This window comes from Acipenser ruthenus, chromosome 15 (genome assembly GCF_902713425.1).
Source record: "Acipenser ruthenus chromosome 15, fAciRut3.2 maternal haplotype, whole genome shotgun sequence".
Lineage (NCBI taxonomy): Eukaryota > Metazoa > Chordata > Actinopteri > Acipenseriformes > Acipenseridae > Acipenser > Acipenser ruthenus.
In genome coordinates, this window is record NC_081203.1 from 34,270,361 (window position 1) to 34,293,191 (window position 22,831).

General features: G+C 44.8%; 2 protein-coding genes across 3 annotated transcripts in view; both read right to left on the bottom strand.

The window, feature by feature from the left end:
• Positions 1–1,147: 1,147 nt before the first annotated feature.
• Positions 1,148–9,402, bottom strand: LOC131697475 (ERO1-like protein alpha). Of its 2 annotated transcripts, XM_058986568.1 has the most exons (16): positions 9,185–9,402; positions 8,684–8,803; positions 8,333–8,416; positions 7,315–7,353; positions 6,899–6,975; positions 5,959–6,032; positions 5,606–5,726; positions 5,038–5,084; positions 4,792–4,803; positions 4,672–4,698; positions 4,402–4,494; positions 3,814–4,060; positions 3,526–3,595; positions 2,877–2,963; positions 2,284–2,420; positions 1,148–1,866 (listed from the first exon to the last, which is right to left on the bottom strand). In XM_058986568.1, exons 1-16 carry the CDS (start codon positions 9,323–9,325, stop codon positions 1,806–1,808), a joined length of 1,437 nt encoding a protein of 478 aa, XP_058842551.1. In that variant the 5' UTR covers positions 9,326–9,402; the 3' UTR covers positions 1,148–1,805. The 2 variants fall into 2 exon arrangements, with proteins under 2 accessions (XP_058842551.1, XP_058842552.1); XM_058986569.1 differs by lacking the exon at positions 4,792–4,803.
• A 1,471-nt stretch (positions 9,403–10,873) lies between these two features.
• LOC117421956 (TOG array regulator of axonemal microtubules protein 1-like) overlaps positions 10,874–22,831 on the bottom strand; it is a 34,051-nt gene continuing 22,093 nt past the window's right edge. The window contains exons 6-19 of the mRNA XM_058988190.1: positions 22,739–22,828; positions 21,299–21,474; positions 20,484–20,643; positions 20,047–20,175; positions 19,655–19,808; positions 18,809–18,914; positions 18,400–18,632; positions 17,600–17,758; positions 17,263–17,389; positions 16,622–16,737; positions 16,004–16,184; positions 15,292–15,511; positions 14,820–14,906; positions 10,874–14,083 (exon numbers count right to left, since the gene is read on the bottom strand). Of these exons, the coding sequence (XP_058844173.1) occupies positions 13,827–14,083; positions 14,820–14,906; positions 15,292–15,511; positions 16,004–16,184; positions 16,622–16,737; positions 17,263–17,389; positions 17,600–17,758; positions 18,400–18,632; positions 18,809–18,914; positions 19,655–19,808; positions 20,047–20,175; positions 20,484–20,643; positions 21,299–21,474; positions 22,739–22,828 (2,195 nt within the window). The 3' untranslated portion in view covers positions 10,874–13,826. The remainder of the gene's footprint in view (positions 14,084–14,819; positions 14,907–15,291; positions 15,512–16,003; positions 16,185–16,621; positions 16,738–17,262; positions 17,390–17,599; positions 17,759–18,399; positions 18,633–18,808; positions 18,915–19,654; positions 19,809–20,046; positions 20,176–20,483; positions 20,644–21,298; positions 21,475–22,738; positions 22,829–22,831) is intronic.

Here is a 22,831-nt window from a genome sequence, read left to right on the forward strand (position 1 = left end):
TCCATTGTCCTGACTTCATACTGGATTCACGTCAGTTTGCAAATGTGCATCTTTTATTTTATTTTTATTTTTTTTCTTGGCAGACAACTGGCACAGTAACAATCCATGCATGCATCCTTCAATTTAAACATCAGTGTTTTTTGTTACTGGTTTTGTAACATTATCAGTTTAATTTTCCTTTCACACACACACAGCTATGCCAATAGTTTCTGCTCTTCAACACTTCACAGGGGCTGCAGGATTGCTTTTACAATTCCTACAAGAAGATTCCAAGCCCTTCAAAATGATTCCGTTCAGAGCAGGCCCCGGAGAGGCTTGTACTGTCTCTCTAGCACAGCGCAGTAATGTAAAGCAGCATGTTGGTTTCTACACTGGGGGCTGCAGTTCAATCCACAGTCACAAACTACCTCGACTGTACATCGTGTTACAGGTATGCGTCCCACCACTTCTTTCACAGTACAGAGTATGCAGACTGTACTCTACCAGCGCTGCTGGAGGGAAGGGGAGACCCTGCTGATACTACAAGCAGAGCTCTGTTTGTGAATAATGATTTGCTGGTTTAAGTGGTATAATTGGAATCAGCTCCTGCAGATTCACAGGGATACAACATGTTCCCAATTCATCGAGCACAGAGGTTTGTTTTTTCTTTCCCTATGTCACTTTATACCTTGTTTCTATTACAACATTCTATTTCTGCATGCAGAGCAACTGGAAGTTTCTCAAAAACAGTTGTTGACAAGAGAAGAAAAAAAATGCCTTCATGGATAAAATAAACATTTGATCAAAATCAAGTTCATTCGTGTCAACAAAATGTAAAAAAAAAAAAAAAAGTGTGCACTTCCCAGAAAAGTCACTTTCCTGTCTCTGCAGATGCATGTCCTGGGGCAGCCACATTTTAAACACTGCATCATCATCGTGTCTGGCACCACTGGAGGTAAACCTACCCCTGTGAAGAACCGATGCAAAGCATTTGCACACAACAGCTGAGACATGTCTGAACACTACTCAGCAATTGCAATCTTCTTTTTTTATTTTTTTAGTATTGAAATAATTGGTTAATTACCACTCTTTTCATTCAATACATTTTAGAAAGTGCCAACCATAACCATCATTTGTTGAAACAAAATTAATTAAAATAGGATGCATGTGGGAACAAAAAAAAAGCTGTATTTGATTATTTTCATTACACAACATATACACACACACAAAAAACATAAACCAAGAAGGCTCTTTCTGTGCAGGAGGATCTGCCAGACCCTTGCAGCGACATTAATCACAGGTTCTGTACAAAGATACAGATGACCAAAAGAATCTCAAACACCATATCCACTCCCTTTTATAGGTTACTTTTCCCTCTGCTGTTTCTTTCTATTATACAGTGTATAGTACCCTCTAGTGGTTGATTAGTGCAATACCTGCTGTGTAAAATAAGAGATGATCAAACATGAATTTTCTGCAGATCACCAGTAAACCTGCCCAGTTAATTCAAATTCCACAAAGAGCAGCAAGCAGCTCCCTGGTTGGGAGAAGTGGGGCCGGGGCATTTCAAACACTGGGAGTTACAAAATTAAAGGGGAGGATGTTTTAGCTCAAATCATCGATCCTGCCAGTAATGCATTTACAAACACAAACATATTTTAAAAGCCTTCATAAAATGAGCTCATCACCCTGACAATCGTGCAAAGCAGACAGATATCAGCCCTCCTGGGTCCTCCTGTTTTCTTGTTGAGAAATAGAGGAAAGGACGGGTTGAGAAGGTTTGGAATTCTTCTTTCCAGTTTTCAGCGTCCGTAGCGGATGGTCCCTCACTGTACCTTCGCCAGCAGGTCTCGGAAGTGCTCAAGTTCCTTTATACTCGTTGAAATTCTACCACAAAGATAAATAAATAAATATAAAAATCACCAAGGCACAGCATTAATAAAAAAACACACACCAACAACACTACAGCAAACCTTTTAAAAAGACGGACTACTTACTCGGACAGGTTCAGTCAATTTTAGTGACAACTATTGGAATATAAAAGTAAGCACACCATGCAATCAGTTTGAACAACAGACCCCTGATTAGAGAGCGCCGTCGTCTGGAAGTTAGCAGACAAGGTCAACTACCAAGGTCATTTCTTCCAATAAATGAATAAATGATATATATTATAAATAATAAATATTTATTAATAAATAAAAAAGCCTGCATGTCTGTTCTTATTTTGTTTTTTAGAAAGCTAATGGCCCTGATAACATGTAGTGCTGGGTCCACAGGCAGTGGGGGCTGGACTGCATGCTTTACCTCCCGAAAGCGTTGAGGAGCGCCACAACCTCCTGCCTCGTCAGCTGGAAGCTGGAGGGGGAGGAGCCAGACTCGGGCAGGGACTCAATCTGCCTCTCGGAGAACAGAATCTTCAGAGCTGTGCCTAGGCCCTGGGTCTGGAACCACAAGCAGAGAGACACACACAATGCAGCACTGACCCAACACAGCACAGCACTGACCCAACACAGCACTCAACCACAAGCACAGACACACAATGCAGCACTGACCCAACACAGAGACACAACACAGCACAGCACAGAGACACACAACACAGCACAGAGACACACAACACCACAAGCAGAGACACACACACACACACACACACACACACACACACACACACACACAATGCAGCACTGACCCAACGCGGCACAGAGACACACAACACAGCACAGAGACACACACACACACAATGCAGCACTGACCCAACAATCAGGTAAGCGGTGATTCCCTTTCAGATGTTAAACTGCAATATTTTTGAGTGAGTGTTAGAACACAGGTTATCAACTCTGTGACACTTCATTGCTACAGCTAATCTCCTCGTTTCCCAGGTCTGTGTGCTCCTGCTGTACCTGCAGTTTTCCCCAGAGTCTGCACTTGAAGCAGCCGACGCAATCCATGATCCGGGAAATGTTCCGAAAATGGAAGCGGAAGTCCTCCTGCAACGGGAAGAAAGATTCCCATGAGATCAGCGAGCGTGTCCCCAGCCCAGCCCATGAGATCAGCGAGCGTGTCCCCAGCCCATGAGATCAGCGAGCGTGTCCCCAGCCCATGAGATCAGCGAGCGTGTCCCCAGCCCATGGGATCAGCGAGCGTGTCCCCAGCCCATGGGATCAGCGAGCGTGTCCCCAGCCCATGGGATCAGCGAGCGTGTCCCCAGCCCATGGGATCAGCGAGCGTGTCCCCAACCCAGCCCATGAGATCAGCGAGCGTGTCCCCAGCCCATGAGATCAGCGAGTGTGTCCCCAGCCCATGAGATCAGCGAGCGTGTCCCCAGCCCATGAGATCAGCGAGCGTGTCCCCAGCCCATGAGATCAGCGAGCGTGTCCCCAGCCCATGAGATCAACGAGCGTGTCCCCAGCCCAGCCCATGAGATCAGCGAGCGTGTCCCCAGCCCAGCCCAGCCCAGCCCAGCCCAGCCCAGCCCAGCCCAGCCCAGCCCATGAGATCAGCAAGCATGTCCCCAGCCCAGCAAAGAACTGCTGAATGTGTCAGACTTACCTTCAGCTTCGCTGCTTCCTTCTTATCCCCGGCAAACATGGAATTTTCATCAAAGTGCAAAGGAAAAGATCTGCAATGAACATAATATAAAAAACAACAAACGCAGTCAACAGAAATAGCATTAAAAGAAGAAAAAAAACCCACCCAACAACAACATTGAAACATTGCATTTGTGGGCTCAGTTCAGCGATCAGACCTGGTGCTTGGAATCTACGTCATCGCGCTGGGCTCCGACTACCAAGCGCTCTGAATACAGTAACTGTCAGCGGTGTCCTGCAGTGCACTCACTTGGCCAGGCGGAGGAGCTCTAGCAGGAGGTCCTTGTTTCTACTGTCTTGGGCGGGGTCCCCGGTGTACAGCAGGAAGTCAGGCCTCTCAAAGTAGGGCAACACCTTGGACAACGCTCGCAGCTCAATCAGGAACAGGAAGTAGAGGTTGCGCAGGCGCCGAGGCCCCTCCCCCTCGGTGAGCTCCGCGTCGAAGCGCTGCTGGAACTCGCTGATATTGTGACCCCACCGCTGCCCGGACCAGTTATCTGAGCGCACCGGGGAGACGCAGGGGAAGCAGGGGGACATCAGGACATCCGCTAGCAAACGCTTTCTTTGACTTTACTTGTTTTTAAAGTGAATTCAGGAAAGGCACGTTAGTTTAAAACACATCTGCTGCGTCCTGGTACCTCTGTCATACTGCAAGTCAGAACTATCCAGTTAAGACCATTGCCAACTTAATAAAACCAGCAGAGTTCTGACACTGCAGTCGGGACAACCCACTGGGCTCCAGGATAGCAAGAGTTAACAGAAAGATCCAGCTCAAAAGGGGGCCCCGAAAGAGAAAGATAACAAAGCAGAAACTAGACCCCCCCTCCCCCTCCCCTACCATCCAGCAGGTATCGGGCGCTGAGATGAACGTTGATGCTGGCGTGCAGCCCAGACAGCAGTCTGAAGAAGGCTCTTTTCTCAACACACAACCCTGAGGAAGACAGAAGATTAGACTTGATTCAGTGGCCAGCTTTTCTACTTTATATTAAAATCAATAGTTCAGAAGACAGACTCACACTCATTAGAGACATGAGTGCATGTTGAACACAAATAAGATAAAAAAAGGTTTTAAAATTAACTCCTAAGGTTATGAGGAAACTGAACTCACCTTCCAGCCAGCTGTAAAATAGCGTGCCTGGAAAGAACAGCGAGAGACACTCGGTTTAATCAGAGTTAAACCAATTTACCAGCAGTTCTGACACTTCACAGTCTTCACACACAGTCTTACCTTCAGCTGATCCTGCAAACAAAAACAAGAACATGAACACAATACTGCTTCACTTCTCTTACTTCCAATTCACTTTGAATTCACTTTGAATTCACTTTGAATTCACTGTGTACTTCTTTTACATGCGATATCGCTTCGACGTTCTCTTTTATTTTTTTTAAAAGGAGTTTTTCATTACACCTGATAACATTTCACAGGGAAAGAGGACAATGTGTCCGACAGCAGCGCGTTAGCTGCATAGCTCACCTTGGCCAGACACCAGTGGGTTTAAGGGTCTCCTGACAGTAGATGGCCTGGTGAAAGAGAAGCACAGTATTATTTAACAGCTCAGCTCGGCTCCCTCCGTCGCAGATGCTGTTGTCATGATCCCCGATTCCCCTAATGCACACTGATTACAGGAAGAGCTGGAGACATGCAAACAAACAAAACACTGAGAAAAATAACACTTTAAAAAGATGGGACGCTGCAAAACAACCACCAGGGGAGCAAAAACCAAGGCTAACAATAAATAGAGGTGATTTACTGATTCCATTATTAACATCACCAAGTACAACACTATATGGTGTGTTTATAAGTGTTAATGCAGCAGTATTCTCATGACACTATAGAGTCCTGCATGCATCACAGAAAGCACCAAATACCAACAGCTGCAGATCCCTGGAATCGCGTTCTACTTCAACAGTTTTGTGTTGCGTAGCACGACTGTAAAGACCCTGATCTGACTGGATAGTTCTGATGGCTTTTCCCAGCCTCCGCGCTAAAGCTAGCCGCTCCTGTCGGGGTGAGAGTGTGGAGACAGGGACAGTGGGATTACTTGAAGCAGTTTTCCTCGTAGATGCTGTTCCAGATCCTCCAGGCGGCCGGCCCCTTGTATCCAGTGAATCGCTCCGGGTTCAAAAGCAGGTCCACGTACTGGGAGTCTGGAGACTGCTCGTCTGCACAGGAGACACACACACACACACACACACGCACACGCACGAACGCACACACATGTGATTAAACAAGCAGCACTCTGGACACAAAACAAACAGATCGTGGAACAGTAAGTTTTGGGGTGTAATGTTTTAAACCCCCAGATCTGTCAGGGAGCGCTCTTGTTCCTAAAGAAGGCTCACCCACACATGCTGCTCCGAATCAGGCTCCCGCCCCCACCCCAATGCTTCTTACCGTCAGCCTCACAGAAGCGGTCGGCTGTGTCATCGTGTCTGCTCCACTCCAGCATGGCCCGACGAGTCTCCTCGCTGCAAACACAGCCAACGAGGGCAGGGTGAGGAGCGCCAAACACATTCCTCAGCACGACGCTTGTGTGCGCGCGCCAGCTCCAGGGGGAGTGGCAACAAAAAACATGCTGGCCACATTCTGCACTTACTTTGGAAATCTGAAGTCGTACTTGTTGAGTCTGTATGTACTTTGGACTCCTAACTCTTGCAAGTGCTTTGGTGAGCACATAAAGCCATCCCCAAATGCAATGTACCCAGCACAGTTTAACAGACAAACTGTGCTGGGTACATTGCAGTGCTAACAGACAGCACTGCAATGTACCCAGCACAGTTTAACAGTCATCAATGCAATGTACCCAGCACAGTTTAACAGACAGCAATGCAATGTACCCAGCACAGTTTAACAGTCAGCAATGCAATGTACCCAGCACAGTTTAACAGACAGCAATGCAATGTACCCAGCACAGTTTAACAGACAGCAATGCAATGTACCCAGCACAGTTTAGCTGACAGCAATGCAATGTACCCAGCACAGTTTAGCTGACAGCAATGCAATGTACCCAGCACAGTTTAACAGTCATCAATGCAATGTACCCAGCACAGTTTAACAGTCAGCAATGCAATGTACCCAGCACAGTTTAACAGACAGCAATGCAATGTACCCAGCACAGTTTAACAGACAGCAATGCAATGTACCCAGCACAGTTTAGCTGACAGCAATGCAATGTACCCAGCACAGTTTAGCTGACAGCAATGCAATGTACCCAGCACAGTTTAGCTGACAGCAAGGTGCTCTCCATTTCCATTTCAAAGTGCTTAAGAAAACTGGAGAGAGACACTCGAGCCAGCACTCTGGTGATTTATATGGCGTTGAACCCTTTCCTCACCTGAGCGAGCTGTTGACGGCTCCGAGCTTCTCTGCTTTCCCACACTCCTCCAGCTCACCCTGGGCTTCTTCAGAGTACTGCAGGGAGAGAAAAACACAGATACCAGCTTTACAATCAACCTCATCTCAAAATCTGACAGCACTAAATCCATTCCCAAAGAGAAAGAGCACCTGCAGGATGTATATCTGGCACCGTTTCTCTGAAAGTCAATGTGAATTACTGCAGATTCTGAAGTGCCGAAGACAGCGAGAAAGCGCATGTTAGGAGCTGCTTGCAAAGCCACCTTAAATCACTTCTGGTGCTAAAGGTCAGCCACTGATACATTAATTAACAAGAAAGAAGGAACACTGGCACGCTAAAAAGCACTGTAAACAACAACAATAATAATAATAATAATAATAATAATAATAAAGTACCTTGAAACTGTCCGATTTAATCCCATCAGGAACTTCATTCTGGAAATCAATGACACACATCAGTCCCCGAGTAGGCTAGGTGGTTCTATTTGCATGCAGTTTGTGTTCTTCAATACTATGACAGCAGCAATGTCCATCAGAAAAACACAAACTGAAACACAGCAATTCATGAATGTATAGCAGGCGTGGCCAGCCCTGACCCCAGCGAGCTGCAGGGGCTCAATGACTTCACTGAACCAGTGCTTTTCCACACGCTCAGCGCTCCTGTAACACTGTTTCCAGCCCTGACCCCAGCGAGCTGCAGGGGCTCAATGACTTCACTGAACCAGTGCTTTTCCACACGCTCAGCACTCCTGTAACACTGTTTCCAGCCCTGACCCCAGCGAGCTGCAGGGGCTCAATGACTTCACTGAACCAGTGCTTTTCCACACGCTCAGCACTCCTGTAACACTGTTTCCAGGTCTTTAGCCCCAGAAAGCCTGCAGTTTTGTGGCTCTCCAGGGACAGAGCTGGCCACCCCTGATCTATACAAAAACTAAAACGGGACATATTTTCAAAGCGTTTCCATAATTCTTTAATTAAACTACTTTTTTTTTTAAAGTTTCATAAAAATGAAAAACGAAAGAGAGACAGAGTGCCTAAGAGAGCTTGAAATCCAGTATATAAACACAGTCATCTGGTTATAGTTTTTGTAAAATTAACAGGTGTTTTACCTCTTCAATAGGAGTTAAAGATTTTAGTATTTTCTGTGTATTAGGATTCACTTATCACCACAGAAATCATGGGCTTGCCCGTAGTCCTGTACCGATCCCTCGTTAGAGTAACAAACCCTCCATTTTCCTGGAATAGCCCCCCTAGCCCTGGTTAGGCTTTGGGAGATTAACCCGAGTCCTCATGAGACATTCTGACTCCTTGTAGACTCCAAGCCCTGGAGTGTCCCCGCTTCAGGACGAAGCCAGTGTGCTACCTGTGATGACCACAGAGGGCGCTAATGTGTGCACAGCGCCGCGGTACTTACCAGTTCACAAAGCTTCACAGCGCAGTGTCTTATCCCACAGTGGCTGTGGTCATTCCAGAAAGGACACGGCTTATTAAGATTCACCTGCACAGTATCAAAACAAGAAGGAGCAAAGCACGATTAGACCACGGTCATACAGAAACAAAGACTGAAGCCCACAAGACCCATTACATCTGACCGCTCGCTACTATGAGGTTTGCAAAGCATTCTGAACGGCTCCCAGTTGCTCCAATATTGAGATTTAGCAAAAAAAAAAAAAATCTGATTCGTTAATTCAGAGGGATTCGACACCACGTGTAGCTTGGTGTCCTTTTAAAACAGGTAAACAATACGCGAGGAGGCTCTGCTCACCTTGTAAAACCTGAAGTAATCCGTCTGCAGGAGCCTCTGTAACTTTGGGAAGAGTTTGTGGTTGTTGATGTGGTCGATGCTCTCCACGTCACAGGTGCAGTCATCCAGGTGACCTGTGACCTGACCCCCACGACAGACTGACCGTCACATCCCTTTCAACCTCTTAATTATTATACAATAAAATACAAAACTGTTGACATTCCTCAAAGTGCACACTCTATGACACATTAAACCTGGAGTGTTTTAAAAATACAGACACCAGGGACAAAATAAAAACGAGACTCCCGCTGCACAGCGGTCTGATCCACTCCTGGTTTTACTGTGAGTTTAATGCGACGCACCTGAGCTTGTTACCTGTACACTGTGGCTAATCAAGCTCGTAGTAAAGCCAACGAGCTGAAGATTTTAAGCAAACCGTACTATTATACATAGTGTTCACAACTCGAAATAGCTTTTCAATTACAATAGTTAATAGTGTTGTTGTTATATTATCATCATTACCTGACAGAAGCACCTGTGCGCGGCGGATCCGGGGGAGGATGGATCCGGACCCGGGTCCTGCTGCGAGGTAATAGTACTACTAGCGCCCAACAGAAACAAGACCAACCCGATTAGAGGCAAAAACGGTGCCGGGGAACCCATAGCCGCTGAAAACTTTCAGAAATGAAGCGCGTTTGCTCGCTCTGGTATCCGCCAGTCCCGTCTTGTTTAAACGTGGGGGGGGGGGGGGGGGGGGGGGGGGGGGGGGTACGTGTTTCCGTATAGGTTCCGTTGTTTGAATTACACGTGTTGCGATATGCTGACGTCAGATATTAATTATTGGCTAGCGTTTCCTTTACATTACATACCAGGGTGGCCAACTTCCCATTTTTCAAAAACGTTTTTAACGTATGGGTGAAAATAAGTGCAACGTTATTGCATAAAATGGTTATTTCTGCAGTATATGCGCAACCAAGCACACTTCTTCCTTTCTGTAAGTGTGTGCATTTTATTTTTAATTTATAAAATGAAATCAGAACTTCACTGACCACTGCAGCGAAAGCAGCAATGATGACTTTAACTTGGTTTTTATCCAGATAATTAATCCGCAACGGGACAGCCTACGCGAGGACCCGTAACACCCACAACTAAACGCCAATTCAGGACAAGTGTGTCCATATGCAGACAGGCTGAAATAATTGAATCTGTTCATTCTCTTAACAAAGAAGACTACGCGGCGATCTGATTCAGACTTCTTAAAGGCATCGACAATGTCGACCCAAGCGACTTTTTCCACCTGAAAAAAGAAACCTGGACCAGGGGTCTCAAATGGAGATTAGATAGAGTCATTCAGAACAGAGAATTGTTGGAGTCTGGAACCAACACCCCACTAATGTTGTTGAAGCTGATCCTTCAAGAAGCTGCTTGATGGGATTCTGGGATCAATAAGCTACTAACAACCAAACGAGCAGGATGGGCCGAACAGAACTTTATGTTCTTAAGTTCAACTGTCTGATAAGCCAAGGGCAGGGAAAGTGTTTGTGCGTCATGCTAACAGATATCTCCCTATCCTCTCTGGTGTGGATACCGTTAATTCTGTCATTCAAGTTCAGCTGCCCCACACTTAACAGGACAGCACAGCAGGGTCCAAGTGTCCAGGGGGTGGTGTTTAAAACAGAACATTCTGGAACAGCCCAGACTGGAGGTTCATTTAAATCTCTGTTGACTGTCGAAGCTGAGAAACCTGTCAAACTACAGCTGCACACATTCTGAAAGAACACGGCCCGCGATATCAAAGCTTCTCATACAAGTTTCCATTGAGTGACAGTGGTGCTGCATTATCAAGCTACGGTGTCTAAAATACATTCTGCACTGTACAGAAACAACAGCAGCATCTTCCTGCAAACCTGGGCTTGGTTTTCATAATACAGCTGGTCTAGTTAACAGGCGAGACCCCCACCCAGCACCAATAAAGAATCACATTCATAATGCATTCATTTTGCAGTCTAGGTATTTATTTTTAAATTGTTTTGGTGTTATGACTTTAACCATTACAACAGGCCACCTTGATATTAGTGGAATATCATTTTAAATTTTGTGTCTTGAAGATGAAGAAAGTCTGTTAAATTCTGACACAATCAGGACACCAGGATCGGATATTATGACAGACAGAGACCATCCATGAATTAAAATTAAAAACGCACACATATATAAAGAAATAAAACCATTTATTTATATACCATCACGTTTCTTTTTTCTCTCTCTAAGACGAGTACAGTACCATTCAGCTGTGAGAAATTCAGTGAGAAGGCTATATTAGCACTGGCACTAGTTACTGAGAAATACATAAACCAGCTCAATATCTCTCTTTACAAATCAACAGCCTGGAAAGTAAGATCATTTAGTGTTCTGCACACAAAAGCACTGTAATTACATCCAACACCTAGGACACTTTGATTTTAGGCATTCGTATACATTTAAAATATACTAACAAAAATATTTATATACTGTATATATATATTTATTTCCTGTATTCGTGTGTCAAGTGAAAATAAAAATAATAAAAGGTAAACACGTTATTACAGAAACTCTCAATACATCGCAAAAAACTAGATTGTTAAAGCCAAGATTACAGACAGATAGATAGATAGATAGATAGATAGATAGATAGATAGATAGATAGATAGATTCAACGAAACAGCAGCATGATTGAGCTAATACTGTGCAATTACACAACTGGAGCATTAAAAAACACAAAACAATAAAATCTGAAATATATCAGGGGTTCTGAAAGAGGGTCGCTGGGTGTGAGGGGGCTGAACAAACACAGGTCTAGTACAGAGGGCTGTTTTAGATCTAAAATACCGCTAGCCATCCTTTAACTCTATATAAAAATCCCAACAGGTGGAGATTAATTGTTCATCTTATTAAAAAAATAAAATAAAATAAAATAAAATAAAATAGAAGAGGTCTGGGTTTGGCTGTGCTCGTGGAGCCCAGCGGAATCAGTTCTGTGATAGAAGAGGTCTGGATTTGGCTGTGCTCGTGGAGCCCAGCGGAATCAGTTCTGTGATAGAAGAGGACTGGATTTGGCTGTGCTCGTGGAGCCCAGCGGAATCAGTTCTGTGATAGAAGAGGACTGGATTTGGCTGTGCTCGTGGAGCCCAGCGGAATCTGTTCTGTGATAGAAGAGGACTGGGTTTGGCTGTGCTCGTGGATCCCAGCGGAATCAGTTCTGTGATAGAAGAGGACTGGGTTTGGCTGTGCTCGTGGAGCCCAGCGGAATCTGTTCTGTGATAGAAGAGGTCTGGGTTTGGCTGTGCTCGTGGAGCCCAGCGGAATCAGTTCTGTGATAGAAGAGGACTGGATTTGGCTGTGCTCGTGGAGCCCAGCGGAATCAGTTCTGTGATAGAAGAGGACTGGGTTTGGCTGTGCTCGTGGAGCCCAGCGGAATCAGTTCTGTGATAGAAGAGGACTGGGTTTGGCTGTGCTCGTGGAGCCCAGCGGAATCAGTTCTGTGATAGAAGAGGTCTGGGTTTGGCTGTGCTCGTGGAGCCCAGCGGAATCAGTTCTGTGATAGAAGAGGACTGGGTTTGGCTGTGCTCGTGCTGTCACTATCTAGTACATCATTAAAAAAGTGCCCACTTTGACAGATATGTTAGACAGCTGTGCAGTTAGATATAAAAAAAAAACACATTCTTTAAAAATCACCTGAGCTAAAGCTTTGTGAACAGGGTCCACTGTATCATAATATATTGCAGCGCTGGGACAAGTAATATTGGAGCAAACATTTTGAGATGTATTCAGTGGAACAAATCACAAAGTATTGTATTAGTTAAACAAGATAGAATTTACATACGGCTGTAACAACCATATATAATGAATGCAAAGGGAACCAATGCATACATGACATCTGCAATAAATAACACACACTCTGCTGCACAGAGCAGCTGCTCTGCTTTCTTTCATAGAGAATTTCATGGGGTACCGTTTGTTTTTGTTTGTCATTTTTTTTACTGTGATTTGGTACAAATAATACTTCTGTTTTTCGACCAAATTCAAAAACTGTATCTGTCAATATTATGAAATAATACTGGAACATGACAAACCCGTGTTCATCGTCCCGGCACTAAATATATTGAGATGCATGTCAATAATACACAGAGGATCCCTTTAATATATTGAGATGCATGTCAATAATACACAGAGGATCCCTTTAATATATTGAGATGCATGTCAATAATACACAGAGGATCCCTTTAATATATTGAGATGCATGTCAATAATACACAGAGGATCCCTTTAAGAGAAGTCCCAGTTTTAGTAAGTTTGAGAACCACTGAAATAGATTTGTTTTGTTTTTGTCACAAAGTCAAGACTGATATAAAACACTAAACCTCAGGTCACTTCTTTTTTTTTTTTTTTTTTTTTAAAGACATCCCAGTGAATCACAAAGATCCTTACAACATATGGAAACAAAAAGAAACCCTGACATACGTTTTTAATTTCGAACAGGAACTGTATTTTTTGTGCATTACAGGAAAATACATTCTGCAGCGACTTTTCACAAGTTCATGTTCATGTTCCATTCGTAACTGATCCACACAGTTTCAATGTGTGCCGGCTCTGTGGTGTGCAACAACAGCAACGCTTTGAGGGTTTTTTTGCTTTAAAAAAGGCATTCAACCCCATCTGGTGCTCATAATATAAATATATTTGTGTTTCTTCACACTGTGCAGGAAGTCTTTCGTTGAATAAGCTCAGTCTTGTTCTCTTCTTTTGATTCTGATCTAGAGCTTATGTAGTGTTGATTCCAAGACGCTTGCTCCCCTCTTGTGCTAATTTGAAATTCTCACCATAAAAAAAGTGCAGGCACTGTGATCATCATTGTAAAATAATGCCGTTCGTTTTCAAGTAAACAGCTTTCTGTAGATTTTTTTTTTTTTTAGGTTTTGTGTTTTTTTGTTTTTTTTTTAATAGTTTTTTTTAATTGTTGTTTTTATATCCGTGTGTGTGTGTGTGTCTATGTGTGTGTGTATGCGTGTGTTTGTGTGAGTGTGTCGGTGTGTGTTTGTGTGAGTGTGTCGGTGTGTGTTTGTGTGAGTGTGTCGGTGTGTGTTTGTGTCTGTGTGTGCGTGTGTGCGAGTGCGTTTCGATTGTGGATTCAGGTCGTAATCGCCAGCAGTTCCAGTACGTTCTTGCTGGTTTGTGGAGACTTGCTGGCGGCGAGGCTCAGCAGGTTGCTGTCGCCCATGTGTTCGGACAGAGCTTTGCAGAGCTTGGCGGTGGAGCCCCGCATGCTGCTGCCCTTCCCTGGCAGAGTGCTGCCGCTGCTCACACTGCTCAAGAGGTGCCACAGGAGGGGCAGCACCCTCTGTTCCACCAGCTGAGGCTTTCGTGGATACAGCTCCGTCACGAGATCTGAAACACACAGGATTTCTAGCAATCAGAGCAGAGGTGGTGTAACCTAATCAAATACGCGCAATGATCATCCATGCATTGATAATCAAAACCCAGAAGTGTAGTTATTGTCTTCATTAAAACCTTCAAATGAAACTTGCTGGTAATATAATATATAACTTCAGGGTTCAAATAGGTGGCTTTTATAGGTGCTCCCCTAAAACATCGCCTCCCCCTCTGTACCATCTATGAAGCTACATCTTTGACACTCAAATGCATTTGCTTGTTGTTTGCCTTCGACGTTGCCAGTCAACCTGGTTGTCAGTCCAGCTTGTTTACATTCACAAGCAGCAGTTTTAACGGAAGGAAAGCAAACGAGCCAACAACATAAACCCCAATATCACCGCAGCAGTAGAAGGCAAAAACAAACGTTGTTTTTTTTAAGTTCAGAAAGGGACACAGGGATAGCTCATATTTTCAATATAGGGAAAAAAAAAAAAAAAAAAAGTATTTAGAAAAAATGGTGTGAGCCACTTCAGTGCAGTACCACCAACAGCCACCGAGAGGTGCTCTCTTCTCATTTACTTTCTCTGTTCGCACTCACGAACACTCAACTCTTCATGACGCCTGGGCTTATGGTACAGGGTGAGAACAGGCACGGGCTCGGGTGCATGCTGTGTGCTCACAACAAGGAGGAGTTGTTCCTGGGTTGCCATGGCAGTTTTCCACCAGTGCAGCGGCTTGGCTGTTTACTTACCTGCCACCTTTTCAGTCATGTCCTGTTTGGCCTTCCCAGTCAGGTACTGAGCCTTGGTGCAGAAAGGCTGGAGCAGCACGCTGTTATCTACAAGACAAGAGGCACACAATTATTTCACTGCGGCTCATTTTCAATCAGAATAAAAGGTGTTGGACTGGCTGATGACATACCTCTCTGTCAACAGAGCAGGGGCAGCACGAATAAATGGCAGCTTTGAGCTTGCACACCATCTCAATGGGCTACAGTTCAGGCTCCATGGCTTTCCCATCTTTGGCATGCAAATCTCATTGCTGCTGAACTGTGTGGCAGCTGCAGAAGGCCACCAAACCAGATTGAAACTGGGACCCCAGGTGGTGAAAGGCAAGGCCATTACCCTACTGCACCAACCTGGCCTCTGGAGTGACTCCGGAGCAACTGCACTGTTACAGTGGGCTAGCAAACTTGAAGAGGTGAGAACAGCTTTAACACTCACCTAGCTGCTCAGACAGACAGTGCAGGGCGTTGATGGCAGCAGTGTAGACCGCGCTGTTCTTGGAGTTCAGGTTGGTGTCCACAATGGCAGGGACCAGGATGTAGACGACCTGGGACAGGTGGTTCCCCAGCAAGAGGATGATCTTCTGCAAGGACTCCAGGGCCATCAGGCACACTTTGCTGTTGGAGTCGTGCAGGCGGGTCTTAAAGGCATCGAAAATCTGCAAGAGCACAGCAGGAATGCATCAGCTTGAGAGGCAGGGGGGGGAGGTTAACCTGAAAGGGATGCTTTTCACCTTCAACGTTTCCCTAGTATTGTATTTCTTGCCTGTTTAATACCCTACTATGTGCAGGCATGGAAATAAGACTCCTATTGCGCAGCAGTTTCACCCATTCCAGGTTTTATTACAAGCTTGATTAGCCACAGTGTAGCAAGCTGAGGTGTGTCTTATTAAATCTCATCGTAAAACAAGGAATGGATCAAAACAGCTCTGCAATGGGAGTCAAATTTCCATCCCTGATGTGTGTTCTCCATTGTTCTCTATTGCACAGCCCTGCCCACTTCATAAATTCAGCTTTCAGAAGTGGTTGGAAAAAAAAAGTACATTTCTTGCACCCCATTTTCATCGATCTTTAAAAGTTAAAATATTCACTTTGTTAAAGTCTCATTCATGTTAAAAATAAATAAACAAACAAAACAGCACTGCACTTACCGGAAACATATTTGAAATGATGAGGTCCTGGTTTGTTTCACATTCCGACACCAGCTGGTGGATCCCCTTGATGCGCTCCCTGAAGTCCTTGGAGTTGAGCGTGCCGGTGAGCTGCTTGATGAACTCGTGGTTATCCACAAGGTTCCGCACAGCTGGCTTCCAGGTCGACTCGCCGGGCTCCCTGTTCAAATGACGGGGAAGAGCGAGGTTTCATACAAATGACAAGCACAGCAGCCTCTTCAAGGTACAGAGAGTCGGGACACACTAAACACATTCCTCTAAACGGGTCCATTAATAGATGCTTCACATTTTATCCATCGTCCAGTGATACAAGCATCTGAAAAGCTCATTTCAACATCGAAGACATTAACTGAGGGGTGTCCAATCACGGTCCTGCAGGGCCGTTCCGCTCCAGGTCTATCAGGCACAATGAGATAATCAACGACTTCAGGGTCTGGGTAGAGGTTTCATTGGTTCAGGTAAACAATTTAGAGCAGGGCTGGAATCAAGAGCAGGAGTGGAAGGGCCGCACCTGCGTCAGCTTCTGGTCGAAGTGACTGTCATGGAGTGCATTCCGTTTCTTTTGGGGTTTACCTCTGCATACAGAGACGGACTGACCTGGCGATGGAGCTGTGGGGGTCCCGGGTGTTAGAAGAGGCCCGGGTCGTGCCGCTGCCGGGGAGTGACCGTCTCCCCCTCGCTGACGGGGCGTCCTGGGGGATTTCTCCCAGGCCCTGCGAGAGAAAAAAAACAAAAAAACAAAAAAACACATCAGACTTCATCCACTGCAGCGTCTGCATGCACATCTCATTTAAGCTGCCGTTTGAGGACAGACTACAAATCCACTCTCTGTATTCTGCATGTAAACCAGTTTGGAGCTGGAATCAGGCTGGGGCATTTTAATCAGATTCAAGTGGACAGTCGGAAGCTTTGATTCCTCCGAACTCCACTGTGTTTGGCATGTACGGAAACTCAAAAGGAATCACAAAAAGTATAAAGGTTTTTAAAAGAGTTTGATTACTTTCTTTCATTATTAGAAATCTATCATTATTAGCAATGTATCCTTTTATAAGCAAAAGGATACATTGCTAATAATGCATTTATGTAAATAGATAAACAATTGCTATTTTTTAAATTTCCATTTATATATCATAAAATAAATTATCTAAAATAATAGAAATGTGTCTGTGTGTCTATTTCTTTGATCATTTATTTCTTTCTCTTTCAAAGCCAGCCTGCGTAAGGTAATTCAAAAGTACCTTCAGCCGTAGATTGTGCACAGTATCCTTGATGTATGGCAGGTCTTTTGGCGTTAAATATTTTTCAAGCACTTTGTCGAAGTCTTGATGTGACATCATGAGGTAAATCATTCGACGGCCGTAGTATCTGAAACGATTAGGATAAGGTCAAACCGGGCTGGACACACGAGTCACAAACAATAAACTCATTAAACTGGATCACTTCCGGTTTCACAAGCGTAATACTGCACTACTCTGATATCACGACAGGGTTGCCAAGTGAGATTTCAAAGTTTGACTCAAAAGTTCAAGAGGTCAAAAGTTTGGGGCAATGTCTCCGGTGCCAACTGAGCAGTACCTTGTTTCCGGAGAGCTATCCTGGGTAAACTTTGCCACGACTGGTAAGAGTCGATCGGTAACGTCTCTGATTCCAGAGAGCAGACGGCCCGGCCCCATCCTCTCCACCAGCCCAGAGAGATGCAGCGCGGTGCACTTCCTCACCACGGAGTTCAGGTGACTAGGGGAAAGAGAATCGTGTGAGTCAGCAGACCTTACCAAGCAAGACACACAGCAGGAGGAGAGCGATGTTCACGCCTCCGCTATCCTGAACTGTTTCAAACAGAAACATGCTAGCAATATGCATCCCTGAGAATGGCAGCAAATACAAAACTACAGCTATGGACAAAGGTTTTGCATCACCGGGAACTTTAGGATTGAGACATGATTTAAAAAGAAAAAAAACACACAACTATAATCTATATAAACATAATTTCAATATTTTATTTAACATCAACAAAGAAAATATGTAAATCATATCACACAAGTCTACTGGAAGCCATAACAGTAGTACAGAATCTCAGGTTAGGTTTCGTCACATTTTTCAATTTTTGTCAGTTTTTCGTTCAGCATATGGGAAAACTACAAAGCGTTATGAAATTCAATATGTTAACGTAACATTATTTAGCAGGTTTCATTCGACTTTATGAAGCAAAAGCGATTTAATTCTACAGGGCGATGCAAAGCTTTTGGCCATAGCTCTAGAGCTCTTTGTTTTTTGGGGGTAACGTACCAGTCAAAAAAACAGAGCAGGCAGGGCACTGCTTCATAGCCCTCCCTCAGATCTCCAGGAGCCCCCCCCGCCCCCAGGCTGCCTCTCACCTGGAGCCCCCAGCGATGAGTGCACACAGCGCCCTGGCCGGGGTCACGTTGCTGACCATGGCGCCCAGGGCTTTGTCCACGTCCTCCCTGATGAAGGTGTTGGACTCTCCTGCTTTGTGCAGCAGCGCTCTGACGGTGCCGTCCAGCTCTTGCTCCATGACCTTCAGGTGGGTGAACATGTCCCCCAGACACATCACCGCCACACGGGACACTCCTGAACGCAGGTTCTTCACCTGGAGACGGAGGAGGAGGAGGAGGAGGAGACAGGTGAACGGGCCATTCTTTCATGGCCTGTAAAAGCTTACCACAGGAGTTTTTCAAAACACCAGGTAAACACACCAGGTCTCAGTTGTAAAACAGTGTTTTGAACTACACTTCCCTGATCCAATCGTACACTGACAAGACTCACCTCCCGAATCATAGCGAGCGCTATGTCGTGAAGTCTCGTCGTCAGCACATCCGGATGGTAGATGGATAAACTTCTTACGAAGCCAATGCCTTCGATCTTCTTTTCCCTATGAGAAATAAACAATAATTTATATATATATATATATATATATATATATATAAACTAAAAGTTAAAAGGTGAGCCATTGCCGAGTCAGTTATAGATCAACATTATCTGAGGGAAGAGGCCAAGACTGAACAGGTTCCATACAATGCATTTTCCATTTCTGACTGAATGAGATCATCAAACTGATAAAAACATTCAACGGTGCTAAATTTAGAAATACTAAAAGAAAGACAATAAATCGAATTGACAAAAGATTTGACTAGAATTCTCCATGTCTCCCAGTCAAAATGGTTCTGATTGAGTGAGATGTGTTTGAAAGCTGATCTGTGATCATGTTAACGATGCACAGGGTTAGCTGATGTGTTTGAAAGGTCTGCTCTGTGGTCATGTTAATGATGCACAGGGTTAGCTGATGTATTTGAAAGGTCTGATCTGTGGTCATGTTAACGATGCACAGGGTTAGCTGATGTATTTGAAAGGTCTGATCTGTGGTCATGTTAACGATGCACAGGGTTAGCTGATGTATTTGAAAGGTCTGATCTGTGGTCATGTTAACGATGCACAGGGTTAGCTGATGTATTTGAAAGGTCTGATCTGTGGTCATGTTAACGATGCACAGGGTTAGCTGATGTATTTGAAAGGTCTGATCTGTGGTCATGTTAACGATGCACAGGGTTAGCTGATGTATTTGAAAGGTCTGATCTGTGGTCATGTTAACGATGCACAGTTAACTGTGTTTACCAGTCGTCGTCAGCCATGAGCCGGAGGGCGTCAAGGAGTGCTTGCTCTGGTTTGGAGAAGGGCCGCACGTCTGAGGGCTCCACGGTCTCACTGGCGCGGGGGATGGAGCTGGCCCTCTGCTTGCGCTGGGTCCGGGGGCCAGCAGACACCTCGTCTGGGGGACACAGCATAGGGCACAGGGTAAAGCACAGGGCTACAAACACTCAGAGACCCACAGTCATAAGGTATACAGGGGCATGCGCTTCATGTTATAAAAATGAACAACGTTTCTGATATTTGTAATAGTAGACTTTCTTCAGTTACAGCTGATTTGTTTCGGTTGTGCCTCCTGCCCCGCCCCGCACGCTTTTCAGCGGCGCGGGTTCAGAAGCAGAGTGATAAACAGATCCTACCTGAGCTGGGGGAGCGCGCCTTCCTCAAGCTAGGAGTGCATTTCAAGGGAGGGGGGCTGAGGGGGGTGCTTTCTGCTGACAAGGATTCAGCCTTGGATTTCAGAAGCACACCTCCGTTCACAATCAGATCTGCAGTGGGGGGAAAAAACAAAAACAGACAAGCATTTAACCCTCTGCTTACCACCATATAGGAATTATCAGGGCTCTTTCACACATACCACAATGATTAAGCATTAGTAATTAACACTGCAGGGGGTATTAATGCTGTTGTATTATAACCCATTTAGTTTTGCAGATTTCCGTTTCAAGTGGGTTTGAAGAGTCTACAGACCTGCAGGTTAACGACGGCTCAACTCGGAAGCTGTTTATAATGAACAGCGGTGCAATGATGTCAATGCACCATCATTTTCATTGCAAAACAAAACCCCAGTGTGTACCGTCCGGGCTGCTGTCGATGTCAATTGCCCTCAGGCGCTCCCTCAGGCTCTCCTCGAGTCTCTCCTTCCTCTCCTGTTCCCTCAGGAGCTGCTCCCTCTCTGCCTTGTTCTTCCTCCGTCTCATCTTATCACGGGCTGACTTGGAGATGGCAACTGTCACCTGCGCACAAAAACAAAGCCCGGGCATGCTTGAAATCCAAGAAGAAGATTCACCCGGAACATTAAAAATCCCAGGTTTAAAGTAAGTCAAGTGAACATCACTCCCTCAGAGTATGAAACACGCTTACTAGAGACTGTGCACAGTCTTTTCCAAACAGGCTAGGATAGGAAGAGGATAGGAAAGCCATCCCTCCTTCAAATCAACAATCGAGTGAGAATCGTGAATGCTGTGCTCATTTATCAGTGAGAATCGTGAATGCTGTGCTCATTTATCAGTGAGAATCGTGAATGCTGTGCTCATTTATCAGTGAGAATCGTGAATGCTGTGCTCATTTATCAGTGAGAATCGTGAATGCTGTGCTCATTTATCAGTGAGAATCGTGAATGCTGTGCTCATTTATCAGGGAGAATCGTGAATGCTGTGCTCACTTATCAGGAGATGACTGGAGAACGGCTAGCGTGGCATTATTACACAATCCCTACTCCGGATCACTATGTTAAAAACACAAAAACAACTCTAGCAATAAGCAGCCGGCCTCTAGAGGAAGAAACTGAAAGTAACAGGTTGATTTTATGGCCGGCTGCCAACAACAAATGGAAAGAAAATAAAAAGCGATGGCGCTGTCTCCCTCTCAGCTGTGCTCCACAGCACTCACTTCTCTCTCAGCCTGGTCGCTGCTCTCAAAGGTGCTGTGGCTGTTCTGCTGGACAGATTTCCCGTAGATGGCAGGGGGGGTCTCCGTGCTGTGCTTCCCAGCACCGTCCCCGTTCTCAGCAGAGCACAGCATAGCCTGGCTGTAGGTCAACGAAGCCGTCGGGCTTCCAAACACACCTTTAAAACAAAACAAAAAGAGTAAAAAAATATATATGAACCGCAGAGGAACAGCTCTTTAGCACTAGAAACTGGGGAGAACCTGTCCTCGTCACAGCCGCTGAGGAAGGGCGACACGTTTGTTTGATAAATCATTTCATTTCAGACTAACGCCAGCCCAACATCCAAATACACACAAAAAATCATTAAAAGCAGTCAAGCCCTTTACTAATGTGACAGCTGTCTACTACTGTACCCAAGACTATCTATCAAAACAGATTTCCAAAGGAAGACTTACGAGTCATTCAAACCTAGTAGCAGATACGTCACAATGCAGGTCAGATAACTTGCTGTTGCTTTTACAACTGTATTTATTCAACTGTGTTCCGCATTCTAATTCCTTTCCAAAATGAAACACTTTCACTTTTTGGTCTGGTATATTGTCCAACTAAAAGTATCAACATTGCTGCTTCTTTTTTTTAATCTTCCACAGCACTTCAGAGAACGACAAATGTTACAAAAAGTATTGCAAAATCAAAAGTATTGAAAAATAAAATGCTCTCTGTACCTCATCATCACTTAACAAAGCCTCTTCACTGTGCCTCCTGCATATATCCAGTGTGATCATTTGGAAAAGTACATTACAAAAGACCGCAAAGTTTTAAATTTCAGAGTAAAAATAAACAACAAAATAAGAAAATCCTCACACAATCCATAGGAAAGCCCAATCCCTCTCTCCCTGAGTTTTGTGTGTGTTTCTGGGAGCGTCGCCACAGCATTCACTGCACCCGGCATGCTTCCTTGTCTACTGATACACGTAGTTTACATGGCAACAGAGAGGAATGGGAGCTAGGTAGTGCGAGGGTTGAAGCCAGAACAATAGGAGAGAGCATTGGACCTGTAATGGGTTGCTATGTTCAAACAGCAACAGCACAAGAAGCAATAAAACAACACGCTGTACACGTAGCATGCAGACAATGTGAAAGTAATGAGGAAATGAGTTAACTATCGAACAAGGAAAGCAGCACAAGAGCCTGTGGAACTACGGTCTCTCTGTCCAATACCTGTTGCTTTTGTTTGTTTGTTTTAGTGATTTTAAAATGAAAACGGAACAAGAACACCTTCGTCTGATGTATAGAAAAAATACTGCGTTTAAGAAAGAAACGGCCAGAACGTTTTGTGAAACTGCAATCACTGCATCCCAGCAGATTGAAGATGACCCACTGCTGATGCTAGGGCTCTTTTATTGTTTTTAATTTTTTACTTTCCGAGATGGAATACTGACCTTTGCCAACAATGACAACAGAATCTTCATGCATTCCGTTGGCAGAGGTCACGTCGTGGTTATTCTGTTGCTGTGTGTTCCCCAAGGATGCTG